At 55.2% G+C, this 16,932-nt stretch overlaps 1 protein-coding gene across 2 annotated transcripts in view; it reads left to right on the forward strand.

Annotated features, from left to right (window-relative positions):
* Ntn1 (netrin 1) overlaps positions 1-13,321 on the forward strand; it is a 200,533-nt gene extending 187,212 nt beyond the window's left edge. For both annotated transcript variants that reach the window (XM_052756795.1, XM_052756794.1), the window contains exon 7: positions 9,437-13,321. In XM_052756795.1, the coding sequence (XP_052612755.1) occupies positions 9,437-9,765 (329 nt within the window). In that variant the 3' untranslated portion in view covers positions 9,766-13,321. The remainder of the gene's footprint in view (positions 1-9,436) is intronic.
* Positions 13,322-16,932: the final 3,611 nt, after the last annotated feature.

A 16,932-nucleotide genomic window follows, 5' to 3' on the forward strand; every position in this document is an offset into this window, starting at 1 on the left:
ATGCTCAAAAGCCAAGGCCAAGCCAAGTATAGAACCCCTGCCGCGAAGACAGCTTTTATTCTTTGCAAGAGTCTCAGAAAACCCCACTCTGGAAGGACCCTTCTTTTGTGGGATGGTGTGTGTGTGTACACATGCTTCCCCTCACCACCATGACTGCATCCCCCCCACCCCCACCCCACCAGCCCAGACATAGAAGGAGCACATCTGTCTGGAGCTGCCTATCCTGAGACTCCTTCCCTGAGAGTCCTATTGCTCTAGAGGCCTCTGCCCCTGAGGTCAGTGCCCTGGCCCACTTGACCTTGGCTGTGGCCCTCCACTTCCTGGGTGTCTCCTTTCCTCAGTTCTTCTGCTCTTTGGGGAAGGACTCCTCTGTCTTGTGTCACACCTTTAACTTGGTACAATGTCCCCCACCGCATTGAACTGCCTCTCACAGATACCACCCACCTGCAACACAACACAGGCATGTGGTGGTCCTGCCACAGGGACCTAGGGAGTCCTGGTTCTTTATCCCATTCCCACCCTCAAGATCTTCCCTCTACATACATTCACTAAGAGCCCTGGGCCCTGTCCTGGGTACTGTACTCACAGATCTGCATGGCACATGGGCTGACCCTCAGGGAGTATACATTTAGAAGAGACATATATGATACGAGCCCCAGAAGAATCCTGAGTAGGACTGTCCAGGGCTTGGTTTGGCTTTACAGAGGAGGGAGTCTGAGTAGCCTGGACCCACAAAGCAGGGATCCTTAGGAGTGGGGAAAGTGTCCATGCCCAGAAGCTGGAGACTGGCTGGTGAGGTCTGAGAATCAGGAGGGCAGGGGTGCTGGGTGTAAGGGGATGGGGTGAAGGGTAGGTAGGGAGGAGAGAGAGAGCTCAGAATCGGCCTGCTGGGCTGCTTACATCTGTGTGCAGAAACCACTGTGACCCCACTGAGGGTGACGCCTGTCCCCTAGCAGCTGCCCAGGGAACCTAAGTGTCCTCTTCCTTCTCCTTGGGATGCACATCAGCTCTTCTTGTGAAAGGTGAGATCATCTTCCTCTTGCCAATTCTTGGAAAAGTGCTTCATTCCCAGAAATGTTTATTAGTCACCCCCTTGTTGAGAGACATTTTGGCACTACCGGATGGAAAACTCAAGATGCTTTCACACGAGCCTCAAGTGTTCCACCTGACAGCCTGTGCCGGTGGTTTCAGAGGACGCAGCTTGAGGGGAAGTGCTGTGGGCAGGCATCTTGGCCCCATGTGGCATGTGTGCCGTGGCCCTGGCAGCCTGAGCACCAAGGGAGAGAGCGCTGGTGTATCTCAGCATGCCTTTGTGCCTAGGAACCTCTGCAGTCAGTGAAAATGTAGTAGGGTGAGGCTCGCCAAGCCAGAGCTGGGCTCCCCAGATGGCCCTTGGGAATACCTGCTAGCCCTGCTTCACCCTTCCTTCATCAGCCATGTGGGGGCGGGGGGAGTTCTTATTCCTGTGGCTCACGAAGATCCAATACGGTACGATCGCAAACCTGGTATCGGACACTCCGGGATCCCAGGCCTGAGCTTTCTCCTTCCCCGTGCCGGGGATTTCGCTTTTGGCAGCCTGGATGAGATGTAATAGTCCTTAGAGGGCTCACAGATTCATAGCCTAGTGGAACACTGGCTCTCAGCTCCAGGTCAGACTTGGAGGACAAGCCACAAAAGCACCTTGACGGGCCAGGAAGAAGGCATGGTTCCCAGGGTGGGGAGCCCCTGAGCTGGTGGGCAGAGACGACACACAGTGAGGGACGGCAGTGATGACGGAGGGAGGCCGTGGGGAGGTGGATCTGTGGTGGTGAGCGGGGGAAAGAGGCGGATGTGGAAGTGAATGGATCACGGGGTGCTGGAATGGATCGGATGGTAGTCGTGGTGACGCACTGTCATGGTGGAAGTTCTGCTTTGAACGACAGGCCACAGTGCCAGCCCAGCTCTTGTCTCTTGGCTCAGACTGGGAAGAAGGTAGTGGGGGGTCTCCTAGCTGCGGACATGGAGTGTTGCCACCTCATGAGCATTCTCCTCCTCCTCAGTGATCCTGGGATCAAGTGTTTCTCAGCAGCCTCAGCCCCTTCAGAGAGCCAGATACCTGAGCAGCCTTGTCATGGAGATGAACTTAGTATGTCTACTCCAGTGACACTGGGTATGGGCACAGGTATTAGCATGCCCCAGGGCTGTCTTTTCAAGGCAAGGCTCTGATGTGAGCCAGAGGCTGCTGGTAGTGATTTCGGGGAAGAGCTCTGTCACCTGGACCGCCTCTGGTTGAGGGAATGGGGCACAGACCAGACAGCAGCATGCAGCATGATGTTTCAGAGACTTGCTGACCCTCCCTGGGGTCACTGGCCCCCTGAGGATCCTCCTGTTTCTCCAGCCAGATGTGACACTCCCCCCCCCACCCCGAAGAGTGCCAACCACATATGGATGCCAGATGTGGAGCTGGATCTGCATGAGTCAGCCTGAGGTTGTGGAATGTGGGTGACCACCAGGTTGGGCAGGAAAGGCCAGGCAGCCCCAGAGACAGCTGGACAGCAAAGGTTCTGTGCCCACAAGAAAGTGCCCCCCGGGAGCTAGGTGGGGGCTGGTGCTAGCAGGGTGACTCTGCAGCCCTTGCCAGCCTTGAGCCTGGAACCCTGCCACTGTTCCTTCAGCCAGTCCAGAAAGGGGAGATGGCTGTTCTGGGTCTGGGCAGCACCAGGCCCTCCTCTGCCTCGTGTGCTGGTCTGTTTTGTTCTTTTTTTTTTTTTTTTTTTTTCTTCTTGTGGTCTCCTGTGTTTTTTAGGAGGGAGACATGGCTCGGGGTGGCTCAGAGAAACCCCAGAGGTTATCTGGGAAAGGGTGTCTTTTCCCGTTTTACAGAAGCTCAGAGTAGATGGTCTAGCCAGTGAGTCTAGTGAGCCAGAGCGGAGTAGGGGTAGGCATCCCAGGGACTGCAGTCTCTGGTGCAAGGACCCTACATGTCAGTCTCTGGTCCCGGGCTTCCTGTCCAGCAGTCTACATAGATACATCAGCTTCTCCCTACCTGTAGTCTTGGAAGATGCCCCCAAGCATGGATGCCCCATGCTTCTCAGAGAAGCATGGCCTGAGGTTCCCATCCCTCCCAAGCTCTGACACGTGAACTGCTTAATCCAGGGAGCCCAGCTCTGCTGCCCTTCATGGCAGGGGCCCAGCCCTCTACAGTGTGTAGCACGGCTAGCTTTGTACTGTGGTTCCTGCAGTAGGACCCCAGGCACTCTGTCTCCTGGGAGAAGCGAGTTTGGAGGGTGGTTTGACTTTAAGGAACTTGTGGGTATTCATAAGCCAAGCCCATTGTGAATGAGGCATGTTGGTTCTGGTCCAGCATGGGACAGAACTCCAGATGTAGGTATCTTGGGGCAGCGTGGCAGTGCCCTTCCAGCCAAGGCATCTGGGAGGATGAGACTGCTCTTCGTTCTTATTTATGTAGCTTCCTGGAGCTGGAGTCTTGAGGTGGAAATGGAGGTTAGCAACACTTACTTGAGGGGTTTCTGTGCGCACTGCCCTCTTCTGTAGAATGGGTATAAATCTGCTGTCTTGAGCTGTCTAGAAACCCCCTCAGCACTAGGCTTTCTGTGAATCCTGGAGGGGGCTGGGGTGATGGCGGCCTGGACCTGAGTCACAGGGGAGAGGCGGTTTACCACCTTCTCTCCTTCAGAGGCTTGAGCCCATCTTTGCCAAGACCTCCGGCCTGGGGATCACTCATTGTCTACTTTCCCATAGCAAGGTTCTGAATACCCAGCAGGCTTTGCTCTCTCTGGTGTCCTTTGCACGTGGCCAGTTGGTTAGACTGGGGGTCTAGCCAGCGTGGGAGGCAGGTTTGGGTGGATGGAGCAGCTCGTGGGATCATGCGAGGTATTCTGAGGTGGGATGTCCTTCAGTTTATCCAGTGAGACAAGCAGAGGGGCACGGGACAGCAGGGACAGCCAGTCCTCCAGATGAGGCCACCCCAGCGTCACACTTGGGAACCGGAGTGCAGCGGGCTTTACGGCTTGCATATGGAATGCCTCCCAAAGGTTGGAAACTTAGGAGGTGAGACCTGGTTGACATGAGTGGGTCCTGGCGCTGTACCCACACAAACTACATCTTGCCCCCACCCCTTGCTTGCTTTCTGCTCGCTGGCTGCCAGGTGCTAAGCAGCTGTGCTCAGCATGTTCTCGCCACCGTGTTTGGCCTTTACCATTGGGCCTTAAGCAGTGGAGCCCACTGGGGACATGCACCACAACCCCCCGAATCTGTGGGCCCAGATAAAGTGTCTCCTTTTAAGTTAATTGCTCAGATATTTTGTCACAGTAACACAAAGGTCACTGACACAGTGGCTTGAGCCAGGTAGGCTACCTCTTGCTCAGGGCCAGGGCTGATGCCTTCCTCTAAGATGGTTCTCAGATGTGCCTTACTCCAGGGGGTGGTCTCTCCCCTCTCAAGAATGGAGTAGCAGGAGGCAGCTGCCGGGATTTCAAGGCTGTGTGTGGCTGGCTGCTGGGTCTGGTCAGGGTGAGTCCCGACCTTACTGATGAGCGGCAGGCAGGACTGTTGCTACAGCTTCTGATGGGTGTCAGCCCATCTGCACCCTCCACAGGTTCCACTCTCCATACTGAAGCCCTGGGAGCAGGGCTTGACGCTGGCCTGCCAGTGCCCAGGCAGGGCTGCGTTTCATGGAAGCAGCGGAGGCTCACGACATGCTCTTTCCACCTGGAGATTTACAGGGCTTTTGATTTTAATGGCTTCTGTGGGATTGGTGTCCTCCCCCATCTTTCCTGGCTGCTGTCTGTGAGGCCAGGGGCGGGTGACAACCCTTCCTTAGCTAGACTGGCCCAACAGGAAAGTATAGGTGGGTAGGGAGGTGACGGGAAGCAAGGGGTGGCCCTTAGGAGGGGCAGCTGTGGGTGGCCCCTAGGGCCCACTCTGAGCAGCCTATAAATCCTGGAAAGCTCTAGAAGGCAAGCAGCTTCCCCCACAGAAGTGCTGGAGAGAGGGGAGTGGCCTAGGAGAACAGTTGTTGGCCTTCTGAGTCTCTGTCTCCTAGGGCTGCCCCAGCAGGTGGCTTCTGCTGTATTGGGTCTTCCTCTTTGGCTGTGGGCTCTCAGCCACTCATGAATTAGCCAACCCAGGTGCCTGCCTCGTCTTCATAGGCCAGACAACTTTCCTAGAACCAAGCCTAGGTGGGGACCTTTGATCTCAGCAGCAAGTCCTTCAAACCTCTGTGCAGGGCCATCAGCAACTGCTTCCTCCCGCCATTGCCAAGTTCTTGGAAGGCCTGGAGCTCCTTGTAGGTCCCGATGACCCCGGGTCCAGAGCTGAAGTGGGGCAGGAAGGGGGGTGGGTTTTGAGTGAACTGGTTCTGGGGAGAGAATAGCAACTTTCGCCATGGAGACTCCAAGCACAGAGTATGGCCAGGGGCTCCTCGTGCTTCAAGTTGCCTTTAATGGTCTGGGAATTTCCCGGGTGCTGGACTTTAGTGGGAAGTTGAGGCTTTGGGGAAGGGTGGCCATTTCCTGGCTTCCATGGTAGGTCAAGCCTGGAACTGCAGCTAGGGATATGTGAAGGTAGCAGGTTGGATTATGCCCTCTGTACCCAAGAGAGACATGGCTGCCCTGGGCCTGCCCCTTCGACACTCTTCTCTACCCTTGGCCTTCTACCCAGCGCCGACACCAGGGGCAGCACAGGTGACTTGTGCCAAGTCTGACTCCTGTAGACCTGAGATCTCCTTTCATTCCAACAGCAACTTGTAATTTAAGGGCTTCCGTGTGCTCCCCATGTCCATGGTCACCTTGCTGTGAATCATCTCCTCTCCCTCCTTCCCGAATGGAGACCTCATGTGAACCCCGTGTTCCTAGCCTTGTACAGGATGACCTCAGAATATTAGCCTAGAAATAGGAGTTTAGCACTCAGGCTAATAGGTGGGGGCAGGTCTCGTTGTGTGGCCATTTGCGGTACTCTTAACAAAGTGCAGTCGACTGTATGGAAATCTACAGATCGCAGTCTTGGTAGCTACGAATTCTGAGATCAAGGTACCAGCAGAGCCATTATCTGGTCGGGGATGTCCTCTGCTTCCAGAATGCCACCTTGTTGTTGTGGTATCACATGATGGAGAGGCACAAGGGCTCATTTAAGCCTCTTAGAGGGGTACTGATCTGCTCATGAGGGTGGAGCCCACATACTGCTATGTCTTTTTGAAGGGCACCAATATGAAGATCAGAGCTGGGTATTAGGAGTCCCGTGTGGCCCCAAGACTGGCAGAGCTGCTGATGAGCTGTGTTCTGTCACCTGGCCACACGGTATCCCATAAACACATCTAGGTGTAGTCTGGGGACCTTGGTCATTCCTGATCAAGGCAGCAGCCAGCCGCCGGTCAGAGGTGACAGCGGCCCTGGTGTGTGCCACGCGGCTGCCAGAGCGCACGCTCCCTAAGCGCACAGAGCAGGTCTGTTTGAGGTCGCTGTTGCAATGTGTATTTTGAATCTTGTCAGCGGTATGAGCGCTGCGGGGACTTGGCCCATGCGCTGCGTGTGCAGCTCATACTTGGTGGGCTTTGTAATGTGCGGAGGCGTTGCCAAGGGCAGCGGAAACGTGGATTTTTTCCAGCATAACCACACGAATCCTACTGCCAGCCTCCCCTGCCCCTGGGCCTGGGCCGTCTCAGCCTGTAGCTAGGAAGGGTCCCCAACCACAGAAGTAGCTAGATCTGCTGGGGACAGAAGGCTCATAAATGCCACTTCTTCAGCTTCTTAATTCTTGAACATAGCAGTGTCCAGTGGGGACCTTCAGGGCTCAGATAAAACAGGTACTTTGGGGGCCTGCATCAGTTGTTTCTCGGGAACGGAGGCAGAGGCTGCCTGCCTTTCCAGAGTAATTCACTGAGTGAGAGAGGTCTGAGGTAGAGACGGGTCTTGAGGTTGCCAGTGATGCTGTTGCAGGGATCCCAGTAAGGAGGAAAGTGTCCTGGGGAATCTGGGGACCCAGTCCAAGGCTAGACCTTGTCAAGCCAGCTCTTTTCTGTAAAACTAAGACCCTCTCAAGCCTATTCATCAGGCTCAGTCCCCAGGACCCCTCTGTGTGCCCGAATCTCTCTCTTAAGGGCACCAGTTATACTGGAATGGGGCCCACCCTCATGACCTCATCATAATTGCCTCCGGAAAGGCCCCGTCTCTAGATCCAGTCATTTTCTGCAGTACAGGGGTGTTAGGGTTCCAGCGGAGGGACTTGGGGGCTTCAGCACTCTGCATCTGGGATTAGACTGCATTTTCAAGGACCCAACCAGAGGGGCCTCCACACATCCAGCCCACGTCTGATGGGACAAAACTGGCTGGCTGAGGGTTGCCACACAGGGGAACTGCTGTGTTCTGAGGGAGGCTCATTCTGTATTCAGCTCAGTCCCCGGGAAGGGAAACCAGGGCTCTGGCAGTAACTCTCGGATCACTTAGCTGAGGGGGTACTCAGTTGCCACGGTGACCTCTGTCTGCAGAGTCAGTTCTTTAGGTTGGAGGACTTCCCCACCCCCACCCTCGGAGTTCACACTGAGTGTTGAGTCCCTTGGTGACAAAAACATGGAAACGGTTGCCATGGCAGCCATTCTTTGGAGCCCTCAGACTGAAGTGCAAAGTTCAGGATGCCCAGGAACAGCTGAAATGAAAATATGGGAAAATCCACTACTTCCCTCACCCATGAGGGCGAGTTGGAGCATCCGGTGCTCCGGTGCTCCTCTGCACCCAGCTGTCCGCTCCCCCGCCTTAGTACCTTGGCCAGCCGGTGTGGGCACAGGAAGGGAGCAGGGAGGTCCCCAGGAACCTTGATGGAGATCACCTGGAGCCACAGGGACCCAGGTGGGAAGTGTTGGGCTGGGCTTCTTTGGGGACAGGAAGCCACTGCTGCTCTTTCTCAGGAGGGCTCCGTACATTCAGTGGTAGGGTAATCTTCACTGCGGCCCAGGGAATAATGCTGCTCTGCCATGTGGGATGATGTGTACAGGGTGTGACATGCGGGGTCAGCACAGGAGAGAGGCCCTGACTGTGGGGATGGGAAAGACGGCTGCTTCCCTCAAGTGAGGTCGAGCCTAGCTGAGACCTTCTCTAGGAATCTCCTGGTCTGTAGAGGGAGGAATGGCTCTGTCCCTCTCTCTCCAGCAGTTCCCAAGTAGGCTCTAAGATGGACCACCCAAAGGGTTCTCCAGCCAGCAGTGTTTGGGAAGCCAACGCATAACACATGACCCATCACTTAAAGGCTCCCCAAAGCCCTGCACCAAGGGAATTCTTGAATGGAACCTGGTGCTGTACCCACTTATTTGTGCGAAGGTCCTCCATCTTTTGTGTGTGTGTCTGTGTGCATGTGTGTAGGTCAGAAGTTGAATCGGGGGTCTTTCTTTGTTCTCCACCTTCTGTTTGGAGACAGTCTCTCACTGAATCTAGAACATGCCAAGCCCCCAGGACCCACCTGCCTTCACCCCCCGCCCCCAGCACTGGGATCGTAGGCACACATGCCGCTTTGTCTGTGAGTCCTGAACTCATGTTCCCAGTGTTTGTCTGACAGATACTTCACTGAGCCACCTCCCAGCCTCCTCCTCGCCAACATTCCCTTCTACTTGAAAATGCCTCGTCCTCTCCTTCAGAAGCAGCGGCTCCTCACGTTAGGCACTTATCCTCAAAGTCTTATGGACCAATAGCATCAGCCAGCCTGGGGAGAGTGTGTGAAGAAGCCCAGGGCCGGAGCCAGCAGCTGTCCAGGGGAGTCTGGCACACTCTGGTTTGAGAACCCCTGTAGAAGGGGAAATATTGGCAGAAGACTAGGGGTGGGGTAGGGCTGAACCTGAGAGGTTCCAAGGGTGATGAGCAGCTGGGGAGGGTTTGAGGACTCTGGTTGACTCATGACTCTGGAGAAGCACTCTGGCCACCTGGCAGGTTCTTTCCCTACTGGTTATCAAGATCCTGTGATGGGCTCTTTTAATTGTGTCAAAGTAAGGGGTGTGTTGTGGGTGCATCCTAAAGCTTAGGGTGAAGTGGTAGGAGCATTTGGGGGTACAGGTCTATGAGGTGTCAGCACGGCTGTCATTGATGCCATCTGTCCTCAGGGGCAGGTGGATCCTACCCAAAGAGCTAGTAGCCTCCTCCCCCAGGTCTTCTTTGTGGGCCTCAACATCTCACAAGATGGGACTTGTCCCAAGAGGCAGTATTAGGTGGTACCTTCAACAAAAGCAGGAGCACCACTTCTTGGAGTAGTGGCAGGTGGGGTTCCGGGCTCAGCTTTGCTCCAGCTCCCCCACTACCGACTGGGGAGCCAGCCCTCTGCAGTCTTTCCAGATCCCACTGTTTTCTCCAGGTTCTTACAAGGCATGGTGCAGGTAGGGCCCAACCCATCCCAGGACCTGGGCACTTGGTTGCTCTTCCCAGCCATGGCTCACACACCCCTGCTTGCTTCCTTGTAGCTGTCCAGATCCACATCCTGAAGGCGGACAAAGCCGGGGATTGGTGGAAGTTCACGGTGAACATCATCTCCGTGTACAAGCAGGGAACAAGTCGCATTCGCCGTGGTGACCAGAGCTTGTGGATCCGCTCACGAGACATCGCGTGCAAGTGCCCCAAAATCAAGCCCCTCAAGAAGTACCTGCTGCTGGGCAATGCGGAGGACTCGCCTGACCAGAGTGGCATCGTGGCAGACAAGAGCAGTCTGGTGATCCAGTGGCGGGACACGTGGGCACGGCGGCTGCGCAAGTTCCAGCAGCGGGAGAAGAAGGGCAAGTGCAAGAAGGCCTAGCCGGGAGGTGGCGCGGGCTCAAGGAGGGCGGGCAGGGCGCTGGCGGGGGCTGGCAGCCTTGGACTTGACCCACCAGGGTTTTCCTGGGACGGGGAGGGTGGGGGCGGGGCGAAGTCTGAGTGGGGCGGGGCCCTCAGCGGCTCCGCCCCAGCCCCACCCTCACACCCTTGGCTGTGCCCTTGTGCGCATGGCAGAAAGTACCCTGTATTGACAGGCCAGGCCCTGGAGAAATGAGGACAAGACATAGCTACCTCATGGCGCTCCTTCCAGAACAGAGATGCACTTCCCTAGGGCTAGGTGGGGGTCGCTGTGGAGGGGGCTGGGTGTCAGCCCTGGGTCCCGGGCACAGAATGGCATGGTGGACCACAGTCACTGTGTTTTTGATGGTTATTGAAGGGGATGTGAGAAGAACTGTGAATTTTCGGGCCTGCAGCCTGGGCAGGGGCAACCAATCCACCACCAGACCCTAGTCATGCCCCACCCCACTCCTTTCTCCATCACCTGCTGTCTAGGAATTCCCACAGGACTCCAGACTCTGACAACAGGTCCCTATGTCAAAAGGCCAGATGGCACTGGGATCAGCCAGCTTCGGGTCTCCACTGCCACCTGCTGGGCTGGTCTCCTGGGTGGAGTTCACCATCTGTAGGGAGGGGAGGCCCCTCCTGGGGCCTGCCCTTACCCCAGTGGGGCTGGCCCAGGCTCCTGGCCCATCAGAGGGCCTAGGGCCTAAGGACACCCCTGAAGCCCGAGCCGGGTGGTCACTGCCTTTGCCCGAGCTGCCTGTGGGAGGAGGCATTGCAACCCAAAACCTCCCAGAGAGTTTCCTTGCTGGAAACTTGGAAACAGCCCCTTTTATGACATTTTCCAGGGGAGGGGGAGGGGGTACTGGCGGGGGTTTAGGGCAATGACACTATTTGTGTAATGACATCAGCTCCCACAAGGCCTAACAGCAATGTCAACAGCTGGAATGGGCCTGGTCAGGCCTGGAATGCCAGCGGCTGTAGAGGCCATTTGGGCTGGGCTTGGGGGAAGGGGCTTGCTTAAGTCAAGACAGGGTGGATGATGCTCAGCAAGGTGCCTGTATGTCCGAGCTGCAGGTAGCCAAGGCCAGGAGAGGTCAAGTTGCAGGGGTCCAAGGAAGCTGTAACTGCTTGCTTACTATTGCAGCCCTCACCGCTGGCTCCCAAAGGGAAGGGACAGGCCACTAGGTTCAGCAGCCCACTATGGCCCACAGCTGTCTTGGTCTCGCCTGGGCCGTCTCCTCCATGTCTTCCTGTGTGCCTAGCCCTCTTTTCTCTTGGAGGCTTAATGTCCTCATGCAGGCAGCCCCAAGTTTCTCTTCTGGTCGCTCCACGGTCCTCTCTTGCCTTTCTTTCCCTGCCTCCCTGCACTCCGGCCTCTAGCCTCACGCCCCGCACACTGGATGAGAGGCCTGGCTTCCCTCTCAGTCAGGAAATTGGTTTCATTTCCCCTGCCCACTTGGCTGCCCCCGAAGGGCCAGACCAGGAACGAAGCTCAGGCCCTTAGTGACACGACTCCCTCTGCTTCCCCTTCCTCCCACGTCACCACTGCCATTTGCTGAACACGCGCTTGGTGCCAGGCACTTGACGCAGATGCTCCTGGCCTGTCTTCGTCACAGACCCATGAGAGAGGGATTCTTGTCCTCATTTTCACCAGTAAGGAAATGTCACAAGGTCACACCAGCACTGGCACTCAGACCCTGGCCTTACCACAGTTGCACACCAGCTCTGTCAGCCCCGCCCCCTTGGCACTCCCACAGCGGGTGGGGGTTATCACTGAGACCGAGGCAGCTTGCCTCTAGAGATGTTGAGGATGAGAGCCTGGAGCAGGTCTGGGACAGACACAGGAACACCTTCGGAGGAGGCACCAGGCAGGAGTGGTGGGGTACAAGGGATGGTTTCCCTAGAGGAAGGACGGCCTCAGCAAGTCTCAGAGTCCAGAAGGACAGGTGGTGGCCACCTTAGAGGGCCTAGAAAGGTGGCTTGGCTGCTCCCAGTGTGGGAAAGAAGGCTGGCAGGGAAGGGTCATGTGGCTTCCCTGGTCCAAGCCTGAGATTGGTGGTCAAGGGCCACTACCCAGGCTCACACAGCCAGTGTGGTTTGTTGGGTGCCCCCTGTGGCAGACGGTAGCACCGTGCACAGCAGCTGCCCTGTTTCTGTGTCGGCGTAGCTTCTGCCCTGGCCGGCTTCGACCTGTGAGCCTGGAGTCCTAGTCTCACCTGGTGCCTACTGAAGCCCCTCAACTAGTGCCGGGCTCCAGCTAAGCAACAAGACGTCTTGCTGGAAATCCACCAAGGCATCCTGTCCTGCCCCTGATTGCCTGGTTGCTGGAGGATTATGCTGAATGATCAGATGAGCCAGGTTATGGATGAGGTCACAGCTGCCACCTCTGTAATTAGCCCGAATCCAGTCCACCTGTCCTCTGCCTGAGAGCCAGCCTTGGGGAAGCGGCTGTCTTCTTCCCACTGTTGGCCCCACCCTAGGGAAGAGATGGAAAGGGGAAAGAAGACATCCTGTTGTACAGTTAGGAAGGGATACAAAAATGGAAGTAGGTCTTTGAGTTTGAGAGTGTATTAACAGAGCTGTGATATGTAGGTCTTTGAAGAAAGGTGTACTGGGTTAGTCACTTACCAGTCAAGACTCCCCAGCTGTCCTTTCACGTACCAGCTGTGGAGTCTGGTGCCCCTGCCATCAGAATGCCTCCTTTGTTGACACAGTCGCACAGTGGTGTGGGGGTAATGGAAATGGCGTGTTCCTGGACACTCCTGTGAGCTGTGGCCTCTGGGCCAGACCTCCTGTCCTAGAAAGCAGAACTGTAGGCTCCTTCAGATGGGTCAGATACCTGAGGCAAAGCCCAGGAGGCTGGCGTGGCCTGAGGGCCTTAGGAACTTTCTAGAACTCTGCCTCAGTAGTTACATACAGGCAGTGAGTACAGGCTGTCTTAGAATTGCCCCAAGCTGGAACAAGACTGAAAAAGAGACCCTTTGGGACTGACTTGGGAAAGGGTTCTTTTAGGGTCTCAACACTTCAAGGACTCCATCCAGGAAGCCTAGAGAGTGGGCAGATCAGGCTCACTGATGGGCCATGGTTCACAGACAGACAGACATTCCTGTGGACCAGAGCCATGCCATACCCCAGGGGTATCAAAATTGTCTTTGTGGGGCCTTGCCCCTGCCAAAAACTAAGCCAGCCTCACCTCTATGTCAGTGGACATTCTTCCCCTTCCCTGCTCTGGATACCCCGGCCTCCCTGTGTTACCAATTCTGCTCACTCAGAATTGTAAATGTTTAGTTGTGACCATGACATATTGTTTGGGTCAGTGTTCCTTTCCAATGCATACTAATATATTATGGTTATTATATATGAATATATTTAATGACATGGAGAAAGTTGTGGATTTTCCTTTTTTTTTTTTAAGGGTTTTTTTTTTTGTTGTTGTTGTTAGAGTTGTAATGGACCCAGATGGAACTTGTAACGTGGGCCCTACATGATAGAACTAAATTCAGATATCATTAAATAAACTCTTGTATACTGTTCTGTGTCCCAGTCTTTCTTGGTGGCCTGAGCTGTGGTGGTGGCATGTGGGGAAGTAGAAGGGTGGAGGCTTCCAGCAACTGAAGGAATATGGCGTCTTGCCCTAGAACACCCCAGAAAGACAATCTTGTGTGTGTTTTAAACAAAGAGCCCCGACTACCCAAAAAAGGCAGGAAAAGTACAGCCTTGCTTAGAAAGTCGTGGGGCTTGCTGGCTCTGGCTGCTGTTCTGAGCTAACAGGCTCTCACATGGGACAGTCTGTATTGCAATTCCCAAGTCACCGCTGGGGCAGAGCCTTCCCATTCTCTGGAGCTCCCAGACAGCGGGGTAGGGAATAGGTGGTTTCTCCTGACTTGTCCTACCCTCATCAGTAGCACTGGATGGGGCAGCCTTTGACCTCCCCAGTATATCCAGAGCCTGCAAGCCCCTTGGGACTTTTATACTACCTCTTTCTTCTACTCAAGATGAAGTAGTAACGAAACGATCCAGGAGGCTGATGAAACTCAAGAGATCATGCAAACAATTTTCCCTAGCCTATTGCTGAGGCTCAGTGCTGAGCAGGGTCTGAGTCTGTGGCAGCTCCACACAGCCACCAGGAGCTGAGCTCAGTGGTTTTGGAGAGGCTTTGTTTCAACTTCCAAATGGTTCTGATTTCTTTACTGAACACCACGCCAGCCCCTGGGAGGATATGTTGCCATGGCCCTCGGACCTGCCCCTTCTGCACCTGGTGGTTTTGAAGACAAGACTCACCCGCTGGCTTAGTCCAACCCCTCAGCAATGTGGATTTTGGGGTGCCTTTGCTTTCGGGGCATGAAAGCCTTCCCCTGCTGTAGAGCAGATAGGCAGCCTGAGGATGACGCTGTTGGATTAGCCTTTGCTGAGCTAGCTCTGAGGAGCAAGGTTTCAAGCCAGGGCAGGCAGGGACATATATGGTGTTCCAATCCTTCTCAGAAGTGGGTCCTTGTTGAATGCCAATGCCTGTTGGTGGGTAGTTTGGGGCAGAAAGCAGTTCCTGGTGGGCTGGTCATGCTGAGGAAGAGCAAGCCTTGTCCACAGTATCAGGCTTCCAGGGCTGGGGCTGAGAGTTTGGGACCACTTGGCAGTTTGGTCTTTGTAAGCCAAGAGTTCAGTTCTCAAGGACTTTTTACGATAGAGCCTGTTTCTCTCCACAAGGCTGTCTGTGTCTGAGGGTATTCTGACCCCTCACAGCTGGGCTCTCTGCTAGCAGCAAACACTGTTGATCAGAGGCATGAGAATGGACTGAACAGCTCACTTGCCTCCTAGGGCCTTCCACCTGGCTGGGGAGACGAGGTGTTGACATCTGTCCAGTGCTAAGAAAACAGAATACAGGCAGGGTCTCTGCTAAGCACTGGCCCAAGGTGGTGGGAAAAGCGGAGGGAGATGGGAGGAAGCCCCCAAGGAAGCCGAGCAGACGTCATCAGGACCTGGGGACTGGTTCAGTACAAAGACCAGAGGCCTACCAGGGAAAGCTCATGCATTGATGAGGCGCACCATCCCATCTCTGCATCTCCCAGGGACAGTGCCTTGAATGGGGATGCCCACCCAGGGTAGACACACCCTGTGGTCTCAGACTAAATAAAGACATGTAAGAACTCCGCCAAGAAAAACGGGAGAGCAGGAACAGCAGCCCGTGAGAAATACCGAACGTGGATGGCTTAACTCATTGCTTTATCAACTCGGAGGCTTGGCGGGACAGCAAGGCATTCTGGAAGGAGGTCAGGGCCTTTAGTTGTTGCCACATAGCTGGGAGGAAGCTTGAGAACTTCCTCTGGTACAGTAAGGAAAAATGAGTTGAGTTTTACCTTTGAAGAAAGAGGTGGGAGGATGTCCGCTTAGCTTTATCAGGGTCCACACAAAAGCTGCTAATAGAACGCCCTGAGGGAGCAGGGGCCGACAGTTGCGTGGCTGGCTGCTGGCAGTTCTGACAAGCAGAATGGACAGCTCGGGAGGCTGAGGCCCCGTTGGGAATTCTGCAAAAGCCCCGTGGTAGGAAAGCCCCAAGGATCGAAACTCAAGGAGATGGTGCGCAGCCCTAGCAGGCTTGCTGGCAGCGGGCAGCAGACTAGAAGGAAAACCAGGGGTTTTCCATGTCGGCTCTGTGAAGGCCTGGTGGATGCTGTGTCTCGGCCCAGGGACTGCAGATCTGGTGAGGAGGTTGGACTTGGGGCTAATGACAGCTAAGGTTCAGTATAATTATTAATAATCATAAAGTTTAAATGGAACAAAAATACTGGTTGTGCCCAGGTATCTGGATTTCTTCATATGGTATCTAGACTTCAAATGCATATAATTAATAATCGGTTAAGTTAAACAGTTCATATGCTGTTATTTTAATAAGGTTTATTTTCATTGACAAAGCCCTCGAGGAGAGGGTGCTCTGGCTGCCTTGCCACTCTGGGTTCTGTGAGTGGTGCAAGACTTAGGCTAGAGTGCTTGCTGCGGGTCACCGGCCTGCAGGGCTGACCCTTTTAAGCTGGGAAACCAGGCCTCGCAAACCGTGCTGGCCACTGCCACTCTACAGGAGCCATATTATCCGGTTTTGAGGCAGCAGACTCTCTGGTCCACCCCCACCCAGCTGGGTATGCCTGGCTACTTCTGGTCTGATGGAGTGAGAAAGCCATCCTTGAGGGAGACTGACAGGGGATGAGTATCTCTGCCTGCAATGCCCATGGCTGGGACGTCAGGTCCTGGCACTGTAACCTCCCAGGCAGCCTTCCCTTCCCTCTACTCGCCCCTGCCCAGGGGCGCACAGAAGTGAGGCAACTTGTCTGGGGTCACACTGCTGGCAGCGCTCAGTCAGTCAGCAGAACAGAAGCTCCTGTGTGCGGACATGGGCCAGTGTCTTCCTGAAAAGGGGCTTTCAGTGCGAGTGAACCGGGCCTTCGTGGCTCTGGTTCAAAGGGCCCCACGAGTTGCCGGGGCTTCGTGCTGAGCAAGTCAAGAGGAGGTGAGAAAGTCAAAAAGACAGGCAATGCTGCCTCTTCTTGGCCCCAAAGTGGGGCGCTCCAAGGAGACACTGTTTGTACAGATTTGGGGTTTCCCACAAGACGGGATGATGGAGCTCTGCGGATTCTTGCTTTTCCATTGGATGATCCATTAGCAACCACCCTTCCCTGACAAATGTGTCCCAGGGCACACTGCATCCTAAAGCCTGGGTCTACAGTCCTGCACGGCCCCTCTCTCCCCAATCACATGCCCCCGACACAAGCCTGTGCTTCTTTCCCTCCAGTCTCTTCTTCACAGCCTGCTTCAGGCCTCTCGGCCACTCGCCACTTCCTGGCATACCATGACCCCTGTCATCCTGCTAAGTCCTACTCCTAGGGCCTTCACATCCTCAGGGACTCACGCGTCATTGGCCATGCCAGCAGAAGACTACCCCTGCCTGGCTTACTCTCAGAGCTCGTGGACAGTGGAAAGCAGGAGACAGGACCCCGAGCCGACGGGCATCTGGGGTTAGAGTGGCTTGCAGTGTTCGAGTGCTCACCGAGTGCTCACCCAGTGCTCACCAGTCCTCCCAGCAGCCCTGTGAGGCGGGGTGGGGCAGGGCCGGATTGTCCTTTTTCTAGATGAAGCCGCGGGCCCAGAAAGGGAA

Source organism: Peromyscus californicus, unplaced genomic scaffold (assembly GCF_007827085.1).
Source record: "Peromyscus californicus insignis strain IS unplaced genomic scaffold, ASM782708v3 Scaffold_3__1_contigs__length_106647218, whole genome shotgun sequence".
Lineage (NCBI taxonomy): Eukaryota > Metazoa > Chordata > Mammalia > Rodentia > Cricetidae > Peromyscus > Peromyscus californicus.